At 38.8% G+C, this 15776-nt stretch overlaps 1 protein-coding gene across 1 annotated transcript; it reads left to right on the top strand.

Annotated features, from left to right (window-relative positions):
- Window positions 1-207: 207 nt before the first annotated feature.
- On the top strand, window positions 208-13825 carry TRIM58 (tripartite motif containing 58). The gene is made up of 6 exons (XM_007121481.1): window positions 208-630; window positions 3958-4053; window positions 7198-7428; window positions 8994-9016; window positions 9113-9213; window positions 13236-13825. The coding sequence occupies exons 1-6, from the start codon at window positions 208-210 to the stop codon at window positions 13823-13825; spliced, it is 1464 nt and encodes a 487-aa protein (XP_007121543.1).
- The last annotated feature ends 1951 nt before the right edge of the window (window positions 13826-15776 follow it).

Genomic DNA, 15776 nt, shown 5'->3' with positions numbered 1-15776 from the left:
TCCTTGTGGTTGAGGGTGCCTGAGTTACAACTTTTCCCTGGGAGTAGCTCATTTGGACTGTAGCCAGCGGATAAAACCCATCTTGGGTCTGCTTCTCATGAGGCTGTGGGGTTCCTCCCTTCTGTGCCAGACCACCAGGGGAGATAGCGCAAGCAGCTGGGGAAGGCAGCTCTGCTATCAGCAGGGCCAGGCGAGGCCCAGCCGGCCATGGCCTCTGGGGGGCCCGGGGAGCGGCTGTGCGAGGAAGCCAGGTGCCCAGTGTGCCTGGATTTCCTGCAGAAACCGGTCAGTGTGGACTGCGGCCACAGCTTCTGCCTCAGATGCATCTCCGAGTTCTGCGAGAAGTCCGACAGTGCACAGAGCGGCCTCTATGCCTGTCCGCAGTGCCGGGGTCCCTTCAGGCTGGAGAGCTTCCGTCCCAACAGGCAGCTGGCCAGCCTGGTGGACAGCGTGCGGCAGCTGGGGCTCGGCGCTGGGCCCTCGGGGGCGCGCCTGTGTGTGAGGCACGGCGAGGAGCTGAGCCGCTTCTGTGAGGAGGACCAGGAGCTTCTGTGCTGGGTCTGTGACACCACCCCAGAGCACAGGAGCCACCGCACAACACCGCTGCAGGAGGCCGCCAGGAGCTACCAGGTGAGAGGTGTTACCACGGCACGTGGAGGGCCACGATTCCTGGGTCTGGAAATGCTGATCTGTAACAGAGGAGCCGACTGAGTCAGAGGTGTGAAGAGTGCCTTGCTAGGGACAGAGCCAAATGCTACCACCTGATCTGAATGACCTGTGCCCTCCTCACCAACCACCCTCCTGGCTCACATTCACCTTGAGGTCTCCATGCCTTTGCTCCGTGCACACCCCACCTTTTGGGACCCCTGTTCAGGAGCTCAGACATACCATTATTTTAGGTTGCCCTCCTCTCCCATGAATTTCTCCCTGGACATTTAATTTCATGCTGGTCTTTATTTTCCTGATGTTGATAATCTGGGTTCCACAGCTAGAGCTCTGTTGTAGAGGGCTGTGTTGTCCAATGGACTCTTAGTTACAGGGGCACATAGTTATTGGAAACACTTCCTAATAACTATCATTTGTATAATGTCTTGCTTTTGCATAGTGTTTATCTCTATGTTAATTAATATTGTCACCAAAACAACCTTCATTTTAAAAAAATTTTTATTTTATATTGGAGTATGATTTATTCACAATGTTGTGTTAGTTGCAGGTGTACAGCAAAGTGATTCAGTTATATATAAACATATATCCATTCTTTTTCAGATTATTTTCCAATATAGGTTATTATAGAATACTGAGTAGAGTTCCCTGTGCTATGCAGTAGGTCCTTGTTGATTATCTGTTTTATATGTAGTAGTGTGTATGTGTTAATCCCAAACTCCTAATTTATCCCTCCCCCCCACTTTTCCACTTTGGTAACCATAAATTTGTTTTTGAAGTCTGTGAGCCTATTTCTGTTTTGTAAATACGTTCATTTGTATCATTTTTTTAGATTCCACATATAAGTGATATCATATGATATTTGTCTTTCTCCATCTGACTTACTTCACTTAGTATGATAATCTCTAGGTCCATCCATGTTGCTGTAAATGGCATTGTTTCATTCTTTTTTATGGCTGAGTAATATCCCATTGTGTATGTGTACCACATCTTCTTTATCCATTCATCTGTCAATGGACATTTAGGTTGTTTCCATGTCTTAGCTATTGTAAAAGTGCTGCAGTGAACATTGGGGTGCATAAAGCAATCTTCATGTTTGCATGTTTGCTAAGAATAGTGTCTGGATGGGCACAGGGCTCTAATCACCTTTAAAGCCTGCCAATACATGTTACTCTGAAGTAGAAATCCAGTAGCTAAGCACACAGGCCCTTCTCTAGTCAACACATATTTGTGGACTTATGATGTGAGCATCCTCAATGAAAAGGTGACTCATATTGGAGTACCTGGCCCACAAAAGTGGCATCTGTGAAACCCTATGAATAAGATTATCCCTGCTAGTGCTCATCAAAAGTGTTTGGACAGATTCTGAACACATTTAAATTCTCATTATCTGGAACGGCTGCTAGCACAAAGGGGGTTAAAGTCATCTTTAATCTACCAACCTTTACCTGAAGTATTATCACAATGAAATAAAGTGCAAATATCAACTTTCTAAAATAATAATAATAATTAAATTATCAAATTATTATTAATAATGTATAATTTATAATATTTTATATATTTATATTATGTATTATAATTTATAATAATAAAATAATTAGTAATAATAATTATTATTATTATTTTAACTTTGTTCTAAATCAAGGTTTGTGATTTTTTTCCCTCAACTTCCCTCTGTACCTACCAAGAAATATCTTTCTTGGTGTTTCTTCTTGATTTTGGTTGTCTTCTGCAAAATTCAGTTGCTAGCTACTTTCTAGCTAGACTTTTGAAATATATTCCTGCCTTTTTTTCTTTTAATCCATAAGGTACTATATATTGCATGGATAATGTCATATTTCTAAGGAATTTTTCTCTATTTCAGTAGCTCTTCAACTAAATACCAAATAAATATTTTCTAAACTCCTTAGCCTATCAATCAAGACATTCTAAGGCCCTAAGTTTTCTTATTATAGCTCTTGTCTAAACCAATCATTTGATCCAGCAAAACTAGCCTAATCACTGTTGTCCCTAAACATGCCACAGGTTTTTACCTCCTTGCTTTTGCTTACAATTTCTTTTGTCCATAAGTGTTGAAGTATTCTATTCCTTCCAAGCACTAAAAAAATTGCTAGTTTCTTCATCTTTTTAAATGCCTCCGTGGATTCTACTGCTATTTTATGTGCTCTACCTTAGAATATTATCTTTAAAAAAGAACAACATTGATGTGTAGGACTTGTTCAATGACTTTGGGAAGAATTTCATTTTTTGTTTGCTAGTTTTTGTTTTTGTTTTTCTGAGTCTTATTGAATGACTTTGGGAAGAGTTTTAAAATGTGTGTATGTATCTATCTTTGTGTGTGTTCTCTGTAAATAAAATACATGTGTTTAGCTCTAGCAGGGGTCCTAGGGTTGAAAGAGATTTGCTTTCCATTAAATTATTTTTCTACCCCTTGTAAGATTTATGACATTCTGTATTTCTTTTTCATTTAGTAAATATTAACTTACAAGTTTTCTTCTGCCAAATATAATAAATACACTTCTGATTATAAAGTAATAAATAACTGTAAGCAGTTGAAATATATAGATATAAGGAATAGCATCACTTTTCAACCAAGAATTAGTATATGAGATTTTGTTTATTGAATATATTTTCATTGGTCTCTGCCTAGTTTTTGTTTTGTTTTGTTTTGTTTTTTTTTGTGGTACCCGGGCCTCACTGCTGTGGCCTCTCCCGTTGCGGAGCACAGGCTCCGGACGTGCAAGCTCAGCGGCCATGGCTCACGGGCCCAGCAGCTCCACGGCATGTGGGATCCTCCTGGACCGGGGCACGAACCCGTGTCCCCTGCATCGGCAGGCAGACTCTCAACCACTACGCCACCAGGGAAGCCCCCTAGTTTTTATATATTCATCATAAGCATTTTTATTTTTCAAACTTGGTGCAAAGTTGCATGAAGTATACTTATTTTAATTTTCTTTATACTTGTATTTCTTGTCATTAAATATTCTGCAACGCCTTATTTTAATTCCATCCTGTGAAAATAAAATTTTCTCACTCCCATATTTTTAACACTTTGGTTAATTACAGTTTTACTATTTAAAATACAATGAACACACTTTTAGATACATCTTTGATTCCATCTGGCCTCAACATTTAAAAACATATTTATGTTTAACAGTTATTAATGAGGTCGAACATTTTTATATGTTTTCTAGGGCCTGTTTTAGCTGATCTTTGTATTTCCCCCCATACCCAGTCAATATTAAGTACTGAATGAGGGTATTTGTAATGGCTGCAGCATATCTTCTCAAACAGGTAAAGCTCCAGATGGCCCAGGAACATGTGAAGAAAGAGATGGAGGAAGCCTTGACTCAGGAGGCCAGTGTGGGAAAGAAAACTGTCATTTGGAAGGTGAGAGAATATTGGGGTTCAGGAGGCTAGCCTATTTGAATGATCCAAATTTGGGTCACTAAATCATTCTGCCAGCAGCACTCCAGCAATTTTGTTCCATCTACATAGGTACTCAAGAAAAAAAATCTGTTTCACCCTGGATCACCTCATCCCCTCAAATTATATTGTACAGTTGTGTTCTTTTTATCTCTGTTAATATTACCCCAATCCAAATTGTAAATAAACTTTACTGATCTTGATCTTACTCACTCACTTGATTTTACTCATCTTAACTCACTGCATCACCTAGAACAGAGTTTTGTACTGTCAGTACTAGTTTTAAAAATATATATTTGTTAGATGAATGAAATAATAAATATTTCACATCACTTATATATATGAAATACAGGTTAGTAGTCATCATCTTACATATATAAAGACAGACTGAATTTTCAGTCTTTTTCAGTCATCCATAAATATTTTTTCTCTTTTTTATACCTCATCAGCTCTCTTATTTATTTATTTATTTATGGCTGTGTTGGGTCTTCGTTGCTGTGCACAGGCTTACTCTAGTTGTGGTGAGTGGGGGCTACTCTTTGTTGCAGTGTGTGGGCTTCTCATTGCGGTGGCTTCTCTTGTTGCGGAGCATGGGCTCTAGGCATGCAGGCCTCAGTAGTTGTGGCACATGGGCTCAGTAGTTGTGACTCGCGGACTCTAGAGCACAGGCTCAGGGGTTGCGGCGCATGGGCTTAGTTGCTCCACGGCATGTGAGATCTTCCCGGACCAGGGCTCAAACCCATGTCTCCTGCATTGGCAGGTGGATTCTTAACCACTGCACCACCAGGGAAGCCCCTCATGAGCTCTTTTTTTCTCTTACCTATTTATACATACACACATACACACACACAAACATACACAGAGTGATTCTGAACCTGGCGCAGTGTTGCCTTCCAAGAGATATTTTGTAATATCTGTAGATGTTTTTGGTTGTCACAACTGGGAGAGGGTGGGTGCTCTACTAGCATCTCATGTGTAGAGGCCAGAAATGCTGCTAGACACCCTATAATGCACAAGACAGTCACCTCTCCCCCGGAAAAATCACAACAAAGAATCACCTGGTCTAATGTCAATAGGGTCAATGTTGAGAAGCTGTATATAGAAATTACATAGGTGTTTTTATTTATATAATATGTATTATAATATATATAGAATCTACTTTATAGAATATATATCTTCTCTGTCCTTCTCCAAGGAACCCTTTTATTTTTATAATTCTTTCTTTCTTCTTTTCTCAAAAATTTTGTCTTGTGCTCTGTTTTCTGACAATATTTTCATAAGGATTATTTTTGCTATATTTTTCTCCTGTGATAAGTCTTATCTTTTCCCATAGTTATGTATATTATATGTAAAGTTCATAGATAATGATGTTTATTGATAATTTTTATTCTTTTTATGCTAACAATCCAAGTCAATTGTTTTTAATCCTGACCTGACCACAAATTTACAAAATCAGAAATTCCATATCTGAGATATGGGTTCCTTCATTTTTTGAACCCTAAGCTGATTATTCTAAAGTAGAGATGATTCTAAGATCCCTGTCCTAGGCCAAATAAACTAGCATGATTTTTACCTTTGAGAATGTATCTATGTGAGCCAAAATCAACAAGCATGGGCTTAATAAAATAAACTCTAAATTCTGTGAAAACCCTTAGCCTTTCTGTATCTGTAGATATAATTGTAGTACTCAAAAGGATGATATGAGAGAACAGTGAATTGCAACTAAAACCCTTCTGGACCATGTCACCTCTCATGACCCAAATATAATTCCACTTTTTTTCAATGACTGAGTTATTAGCACCACTCCTCAATAGCACAGCCTCCAACATGGAGAATGGGGGAGAAATTCAATGAGTTGTATATTTCAGATCAGAATATGGAATTCACAGTTGGTTGACTTTAAAGAGGTCAGAATTATATGAATCTAGTTGTTTAGAAGGTGGCAGAAGGAGGTAGAAATGGGAAATTGGAGGAAAGAGTTGAGTCTTATGAAATTTGAGGAAAACTATTATTAGAATTCTTTTTTTTTTTTTTTTTTTTTTTTTTTTGTGGTATGCGGGCCTCCCTCTGCTGTGGCCTCTCCCGTTGCGGAGCACAGGCTCCGGACGCGCAGGCTCAGCGGCCATGGCCCACGGGCCCAGCCGCTCCGCGGCACGTGGGATCCTCCCAGACCGGGGCGCGAACCCGGTTCCCCTGCATCGGCAGGTGGACGCGCAACCGCTGCGCCACCAGGGAAGCCCTAGAATTCTTTTAAAGGCACTAGCTTGTGTTCTTAAATTGAACCAAAATGGTATAATGTTTAATAATGGACCAGAGAATTCAAAATGTGGAGAGACTATGGGAGGGCAGTTTGCCTCTTATTCTTAGTTTAAAGCTACTTTTCCACATACCAGTCTCCAGAGAATAAAATTTAGATATATTAATGCTGTATCGAAATGTGTTCCTTAGGTCTATTAAAAAATTATAGAGGTGAGATTTGGGTAGAAATCAAGATGAATTCCCTGAACCTTTGCAATAAGTGGCCTGAGAATAACTTATTTCTTTCTTGGCTCTGCAGAGAATGTTAGCCTTATAGTTTCATGATTACCACATTATTGAGGAATATTTTCTAATCTCTAAACGTTTTCTTATTCACATTTACAAATCCAGGTCTCTCTAATCTCTCTTCATAATTCAGTTATTTCCACACAGTTCTCATTCCAGTGACTAATAGTAAACTTTAACTTCTATTGAGCAACTACTCTATGTTAGTCACTGTGCCCAACAGTTTGATATTTAATTCTAATTCCCAGACCCTTCTTTTCTCCGATTTTATATATGGTACTGAAACTTGAATATGAAAGTGCCTTGTCCTCAAGTCCATGGAAATGGGATCCCAAATCCAACAGTATTTCTCAAACTCTAAGTTTGAAAACTCTAGCAGGCCACTTCTCATGAGTAGTCTCTGGCTTCTGCATGTTGTTAAAATGCAGTGGGTCCGTTCATAGAGTTATGAAGATGAGATCACTCCAGACATTGCCTTCTCCAGCTTCGTCATCCCATCCGTGAAGGTGGAAGCCAAATGCTCTGCCCCAATTGCTGATCATTTGATGCACTGTGTCACTCCAGGAGAAAGTGGAAACGCAGAGGCAACGCTTCAGGTTGGAGTTTGAAAAGTATCGTGGCTTACTAGCCCTGGAGGAGCAAGTGCAGCTTAGAAGACTGGAGGAGGAGGAGCGAGCCACCCTGCAGAGACTGCGGGAGAGCAAGAACCGTCTGGTTCAGCAGAGCAGGGCCTTGAAGGATCTGGCAGAGGAGCTGGAGGAGAGGTGCCAGCGCCCAGCCCTGGGTCTGCTGGAGGTGGGACTGGGTGCCTGGGAGGGGAGGGATGGGCAGACCTGAGAACAAGGGGACAGATAGCAGCTTTCAGAGACAAACATCTTAAGCATTTATGATCTTTAGGAAAAGGGCACCCTAGAATTTACTTGGAAAGCATCTTAATTCTTAATCCTAGCATCAGAATCTGAAGGGACCCTAGAGAATAATATAAAATAGTTCATACTAAAGACAAAACTTAAATATTTTTAAAACTAATATCAATTTAATTATTTACATATGATTAAACAGAAAAAGGACAATCTATAACCTCAAAATCGGTCAATGATGATATTGCTGTATTTCAGTGATGAGCAAAAGTACGAGTAATATTTTAAATTGTCCACCTTGAAATTTACATGTTAACTTTTAAGACATATGCTAATTTTCTAGCCCATATTTCATGACTATTCCAGGTGTGCTAGGGAGAGATTACCTGGGCTCCATGCAGCTTGCCCACGATATATTTGAGATTATAGAGCAGAGACAAATAACAGGGAAAAGGAAATATTTCCTTTTAATCCTCCTTGAAGGCATTAAATCCCAAGTGAACTGAGAAAGTCATCGTTTTTGCTGGATGCATGCTATCATGATAGAACTCATTGCAAAAGAAATTTTCTGTGCACACTTCATTGTATCTCATCCCCAGTGCCTCATTTAGGGATTTCTGAACTAAGTAATTCCTATCCTCATACAAGTACTGTGATAAATAGCACTGGTTACAGAGTGGGGGGTCATTAAATGAATGCATTTACAAAACATTTTTATTTAATTTGTCCCATTTTGTCTTCAATATATCTATATATCAGTAAAACTTGTGGGCTTCCCTGGTGGCGCAGTGGTTGAGAGTCCGCCTGCCAATGCAGGGGACACGGGTTCGTGCCCCAGTCTGGGAGGATCCCGCGGAGTGGAGAGGATCCTGCGGAGTGGCTGGGCCCATGAGCCACACTACTGAGCCTGCGCAAAAAACAAAAAAAACCCTTGTGTTGTTGTTATTAGTATTGTTATTATTATTGTTATTAGTATTGCTATGCCCACTTCCTAGTGAGCAAACTGTCAGAAAAGAATAAATTTTCTAAATTTCAGACAGTAAATAAACACAAGAACTCTGGCATTTTCAATAATATTCATTGTCTCATCTTACCATATCTCAAAACACAATGTATATAAAGTTATCATTTATTAGCACTGAAGAATGTTAAAATGTCTTATAATATAAATCTTAGGGAGAATATATTCTCAAGTAATTTAGTTTCCTTTTTATATCCTCTTTTCCCTTTCTATCTCAGTACCAGTAAGCTATATTTCACCTGCAATGGCCAAAAACAAGGCCTGTCATTCCGATGAAAAGTAAAGCTAATCATTTCCCTGTTTTTATGCCCTGTCAAAATTAGCTTTTATTAAGAGAGAGTCATGTCTCTTATAGTTTTACCTTAATAGTTAATGATTTCCAATAATTCCTAAAGAGATGTTCATGGGGTGTCCCCAGTCTGTCAAAAGCAGTTCAGAGGTCTAACTCATACCTACTTGTGTTTCTCTTTCACTTTCAGGGTGCGGGAGGAGCCTTGAGCCGGTATGTTTACTTTCTGAATCAAAGAATGGGTTGGGAGAGGCTGGGGAGGTTGGTGGATAACCCTACTGAGAACTGTGGGTTCTGCGCTCTTCTCAGAAGTAAGAGTGTCACACGGCTGGATCCGGAGACCATCCCCATGGAGCTGAAGACAATGTGTCGCATCCCTGGGATGAGGGAAATGTTGAGAAAGTTCCAAGGTAGGCTGCATTTTAGAGCTTGAGGAACTATGACACCTGGAATTTGGCTCTTGTTGCAATTTGTTACTGTACCAGTCAGACTATAGTAATAAACAGAACCCAAAGTTTAGTGGCTAAAATCACAAAGGTTTTATTTCAAGATCATGTTTTAGGTTGATTACTAGATTGTGGAGGCTTTAGTTTCACATAATCTCACTCTGGGAACCCGTGCAGACAGAGCCCCACCTCCTTCTTGTTGCTGGTAGCCATGGAAAAGGGCAAGATTATGATGAATCATGCACTACTCCGAAGTGGCACACATGGCTTTCCTGAAGATTTTATTGATAGAAGTGAGTCACACGTTTATGCCAAACTATAAGGGAGGAAGGGAGAGAGCACCGTACTCAGAATAAAAAAGAATGTTGGGATACTTCTGAATAGTCTGAAAGAATATCAGAGTCACTGACACCCATATAAGCTACATTTGGTTAGAATGGGGCTTGAAAGTGATATTAGCTGTGATATAAGTAACATTAGTTCTAATCAATCTCCATATCCTTGTTTATAAAATGCTAAAAAATTGTATTGTTTGGAGTACAAAATGAAACATATTTGAAAACAAAAAATCATCAATATAGGAAAGCATTGCAGTGTATCAAATAATATAAGGTTTGGATTATTTTATTATCTGGCAATTTGATGAATTTCTCAAATTAGATAGTTAATAAAGCCAAAAATATTCAGTCAATTATATTTAAGTACTCTCTGTAGGCTCTGTGGTGTTACAATTAGTTTGTTTGGTCCTATTATGTTGTTTTTTAAAACAGTAATGGTTCAATACTTTTAATTTCTTTTTTATATTCAATTTATACCAAGTAATGAAAACAGACAGTGGCTAAATAGTGGCTTTATTACTTACAGGGAAACCACTTTGTCCCATGATGAGAAAACCCATCTTATCAGTCCTGTTCAATGATTTAATCAATGTTCTGATGGGCAAAGTAATATGTACTAACTGCATGAAATGTTGCAAGTTACTACACTCTCATAATCAGTGTCTTCATATTCCCACTTATTTTTACTGAATTAACTAATCAATTCCACAAATGTTGTGTATTTTATGACAGCTACTCTTCGAAACATTAGAATATAAAATTGAACAGTAATATCAACTTACAAATCTACAGCTTCATGTTGCATATATTTGCTTAAATTATGCAAAATACACAGAATGTTAGAAGATGATACAGAATATTGAAAAAAAGAACAAATTAAGGGTGGCCAGAAGTTCTGGGGTTAGGGCATCTAATTTGGAATTTGATCATCAAGGAAGACGTCACTCAGTTGGGGATAACTCAGCAAATATCTGATCTGGAGGAAAGCATTCCAGGCATCAGAAATGAGTGCCAAGGCCTGAGATGGAAGTATGGAAGAAGCATTCCAGGAGCTATGAGGAGTTCTGTGGTGAGGAGGCTGTGGTGGAGTGAGTGAGGGGAGAGCTGGGGAGGCTAAGAAGAGTCCAAGTAGCACAGGACCCAACAGGCAGGCCACTGTGAGCAATACTTTACCTCCAAGTGAAAAAGAACATCAGTTAAAAGTTGTAAATGGAGGAATAGGATGATTGGATTAATGTTTTGTGGTGATCACTCTGTGTGCTTTATTGAGAATAAATTACAGAGGGGAAAGTCTTGATGTGGGAAAGCCAGTTAGGATCCTTTGTAATAATTCAATCAGAGACGATTGTCCATTGGACAAGGGTAGTAGTACTGGAGATGCAGAGAAATGGACAGAATCTTGGTATTTTGAAGGCAAAGCTGGCAAGATCTGCTGTTGGATTAGATATGAGGTGTCAGAGAAGGAGAAAAGTCGTGAATGATTCCAAGGTTTAAATCTCCAGAATAGGGTAATGAAATTGCTGTTTACATTGACAGGTAAAGCTGCAGGTGAGGCAGAAAAAGGGAAATGGGTTTTAGACACATCAATGCTGTGATGAATGTTAAATATCCAAATGTTGATGTCAGGTACACAGATGGATTTACAAATATGGAGTTCCAGGAGAAAAGTCTAGGCTAGATATATATATTTGGAACTAGTAAGCATATGAATGGAATTTAATTAATGCAATGTGCCTACCAGCCCCAGAACACATCAGAAGTGATCTGAGAAAGAAGCAAGAGGTCCCAATCCTGAGACCATTGGCTTCTTGAATAACAGTGATGGAGGAAAAGAGGAGAAAACAGCAAAGGAGACCAAGAAGGGGGAGGCCAGTGGAGAGGGAGGGAAAGCATGATGACTGGTGTCTTTGGGAAAGAGAAGTGAAGTTTCCCAGGACAAAAGGATTCTCAACAGTGTTGAGTGCTACAGAAAAGTCATTTAAGGTGAACTTTAAGGACTGATCATTTATCAGTGCATGGGGCATTGGGAAGAAGGAGTAGTTTGCTTAAGATATTATTCTATCTTGGTGAGCAACTGAGTTTAAGAAAGAAGAGGTAGGGAGAGGAACTGGAGATAGATGTATTAACAACAATTTCACAGATTTATTTTCTTATAAATGGAGCAAATAAGTGTGCTGGAGTGGGAATTATGCATGATGACATGACATCTGTTAAATAAGCCTAATACAATTCCACGGAGACCCACTTTTCAATTCCCATTATTTATGACAGGAAAATCATATAATTTGGGAAAATTGCATAATCTCTTGGACTCTGAGTCTCCTCAACTACAATATGAGGATGATAGTGGCACCCTTGAGGGTGGTTCCCTGGGATAGTAGAGATGATGTACTACTTATGTGACCCATTCAGGTTTGAGTATCAATAAAAGATAGCTAGAAGTGGTTTAGAGACAAATAAGAATAATAGTCAGCATATTAGTATTTGTTATTAGTATATTAAAAATTAAAATATGATTAATGAAATTTACTATTTTGAATATTTACCAAAAAAAAACACTGAATATTTTACATCCTCCCTTCTTCACTGAGGTCATTTCATTTGTAGATATATTTATTAATTATATGTACAAATAAAATTTCATATCAATCTCACTGGGACTTCACAGTATCAGTAGTAGTTTTCTATTGCTGCATAGCAAATTACCACAAACTTAGCTACCCAAAACCACATCCATTTATTGGCTTACAGTACTTCAGATCAGATAACCACATGGGATCAGCTGTCATCTCTGCTTGAGGTTTCATAAGATCAAAACTCAAGGTGTTGACCGGGCTGGGCTTCTCTAAAGGGTCCAGGGAAGAGTCCACTTGCAAGCTTATTCAGTTTGTTGACGTAAAGCAGTTCCTTGCAGTTGTGGGACTGAGATTGCTATCTCCTTGCTGGTTATCAGTTGGAGGTCACTCACCCTTCTCCTCAGCTGTGGCCCACTCCATCTTCAAAGGCAGCAATGACACATCAAATCCAAATCTCTCTGATTTTCACTTCTGGTGGCAGCCTGATAGCCAAAGAGACCTCTCATTTTAAAAGGTGATTTTATTAGACCCACTCAGATAATCTCCCTCTTGTCACATAATATAACAGAATCATGAGAGTACCACCAGGGTCTGAAGGTCATGAGGCTCATCTTAGAATTCTTCCTACCATAGTAACATAGCTTTGAAAGTGGTGGATTTTATACCAATGAATTTTTCCTATAGGCTTTGAGGAGAAAAAAAATCCCAAGGGAGTTGTACATTTTATTTTAAATGCAGATCTTCCAAAGAGCACCAAAGATCTTCCAAAGTGCTCTGGATAGAGATAAAAGGAATCTAAATGGTTATGCACATGGTTTGTCTTATCATCAATGGTTATGTTTGAATTGGGGCAGTAATGAGTCCTGGATTATGCAGACAAAGCAGTGGAATACACTCAAAAGCAATAAAACATATACTCATCGACATGCAAGGTGAAATACATATTTTGTTATCTCCAGGAGTTATTAGAGGGAGAAAGAGGAATGGCGTGACAGTTCTCAATATCATGGCTTCCTAAGTTTTCACCAATCTTTTCTATTCTTTTACATGTTCCACAAAATTCTTTCTGCAGTTGACATAAAACTGGATCCCGCCACAGCACATCCTAGCCTCCTCTTGACTGCTGACCTGCGCAGTGTGCAGGATGGAGAACTATGGAGGGATGTCCCCAACAACCCTGAGCGATTTGACACATGGCCTTGTATCCTGGGTTTGCAGAACTTCTCATCAGGGAGGCATTACTGGGAAGTCATGGTGGGAGAAAGAGCAGAATGGGGGTTAGGTGTCTGTCAAGACTCAGTGTCAAGAAAGGGGGAAACAACACCATCTCCTGAGAACGGGGTCTGGGCCATGTGGCTACTGAAAGGGAGTGAGTACATGGTCCTTGCCTCTCCATCGGTTCCTCTCCTCCACCTGGAACGGCCTCGCTGCATTGGGATTTTCTTGGACTATGAAGCAGGTGAAATCTCCTTTTACAACATCACAAATGGGTCTTATATTTACACGTTCAATCACCTTTTCTCTGGTTTTCTTCGACCTTATTTTTTCATTTGTGACACGACTCCTCTTATCTTACCACCTATGACAGAAGTGGAGTTAGAAAATGGAGCATCCAGGGGTCATTTTCACCCTGCTTCTAACATTAGAGACGATCCTTCCTAAAATTCTGTTGCTAAGATACACCCCAAGTCTAGCAAAGTTTCCTGGAGTAGAATGGAGGGTATACATATGTGAAAGCTCAACAGATGTCCCCATTTAGGTCAGCACTTCATTCCTTGTCACTATGGACATTTTCCCATAGGGGCAAAAGAGAAAATATAAAATATTTGTGTTTGGACAAGGATTGTATAGAATAGTAATTTTAGAAATGGAACAGTTTTACCACTCTTTTCCCAAATGGCTCCGCATACTTTCTTGTTGTGTTTTCTTCAAATGAATGGACCTGGTATTAAACAAAGATATCTATACATTTATTTTAATGTCTCATTCCTTTTAATATCTCTTCATTCCAATCTTCCATATATTAAGAGTTCGAAATGGCAATTCTTAAATTGGTTCAGAATAGTCCAATATTGTTCTAGAATCAGCTCCGTAATTCTTTTTCCTCCTCCTTATTTTCCTTCTCTTATTCTCTCCTCTTTCTCTGTCTCTCTGCCTCTGCACCTTTCTTTGTCTCTCTCACTTTTGCTCTTTATTGCTTCTTACTTCTTTTCTTGCTTTATACCTCTTATTGTTTAACCTTCCATTTCCTTCTAGATTAATATATTCAGAACCATTCCGTTATATATTCATGATTCCTGTGACTATTCAATTACTCTTTAAATCCTCTTCACTCAGGGGTCAATTTTTGAGAATGATGAAATTCATTCCTCTGATTCTAATATCACTGAGCCCCATGCCTTATCCCTTACAACTTTTTCCTTTATCTTTGGATATATTTTTTTAAATTGAAGCATAGTTGATTTACAATATTGTGTTACTTTCAGGTGTACAGCATCGATACATTTTTTAGAGTAGAAATTTCTCAGAATTCTGATTCAACTAGTTCTTTGACCTAGTCATTTACTAGTTGTAAGACTTCAAACAAGCAACCTCTCTTCTCAGTATCAGCTACTTAGTATGATTCCTGTACATGGAACAATGATATTGACCTCCCAATGTTTTGGGAAATAAGTAAGGTTGTGATTTATATGATTGGTTTAAATTCAACTTTACTACTTAAATACAATGTAAAAATGACCAGAATGATGAAATGATAATAATAATTGGCTTATTTTAAAAGTATATTCTGTACATTTCTAACAAAATTCTTAAAAATTATTGAAAGCTAACTCTGCTACCATCTTTCTCTATATCTATGTCTAAAAATAATTGCTAATCAAATGCTAAAATGCTTAAATGCTAATTATTAATTAATAGAAAATTTAGATAACCTTATCCTGACAATAATCCACCAAGACTTTAATCCTCTACTTTAACTCTACCTTGACTTTTTTTTTAAATTAATTAATTAATTTATTTTTGGCTGTGTTGGGTCTTCGTTTCTGTGCGAGGGCTTTCTCTAGTTGTGGCGAGTGGGGGCCACTCTTCATCGCGGTGCGTGGGCCTCTCACTGTCGCGGCCTCTCTTGTTGCGGAGCACAAGCTCCAGACACGCAGTCTCAGTAGTTGTGGCTCACGGGCCTAGTTGCTCCGCGGCATGTGGGATCTTCCCAGACCAGGGCTCAAACCCGTGTCCCCTGCATTGGCAGGCAGATTCTCAACCACTGTGCCACCAGGGAAGCCCTCTACCTTGACTTTTAAGGAGCTTTTCTCATCTAGAGAGATTTCTTTGACTAAAATCTTTCACATACTTTGCAATAACATTACTAATATAGTTTTCTTTCTATATTTTTAAGATATATTTCTTTTCAGACTTTTTACATTTGGAGGAATATTATGGGGTATAATAATTTTAGAAATAGCAAAATTTTATCAAACTGTATTTTCAGATGGCTCTACATATTTTATTGAAGGGGCCTTGTGTTAAACAAAGATTTCTGTATATTCATATTTGATACATGTATGTTTGATCATGAACAAACAATTCCCCTCTTTGTCTCTTTTGGAAACAG

The sequence above is a fragment of the Physeter macrocephalus genome, chromosome 2 (assembly GCF_002837175.3).
Source record: "Physeter macrocephalus isolate SW-GA chromosome 2, ASM283717v5, whole genome shotgun sequence".
Lineage (NCBI taxonomy): Eukaryota > Metazoa > Chordata > Mammalia > Artiodactyla > Physeteridae > Physeter > Physeter macrocephalus.
This window is presented reverse-complemented; position numbering and strand designations above follow the sequence as displayed.

Excerpts from the sequence above, each read along its gene's own strand:
- TRIM58 (XM_007121481.1), top strand. The coding sequence starts at position 208 with ATGGCCTCTGGGGGGCCCGGGGAGCGGCTGTGCGAGGAAGCCAGGTGC. Across the intron at positions 631-3,957 it reads AGGCCGCCAGGAGCTACCAG|GTAAAGCTCCAGATGGCCCA; the intron begins GTGAGAGGTGTT and ends CTTCTCAAACAG. Across the intron at positions 9,017-9,112 it reads GCGGGAGGAGCCTTGAGCCG|AAGTAAGAGTGTCACACGGC; the intron begins GTATGTTTACTT and ends CGCTCTTCTCAG.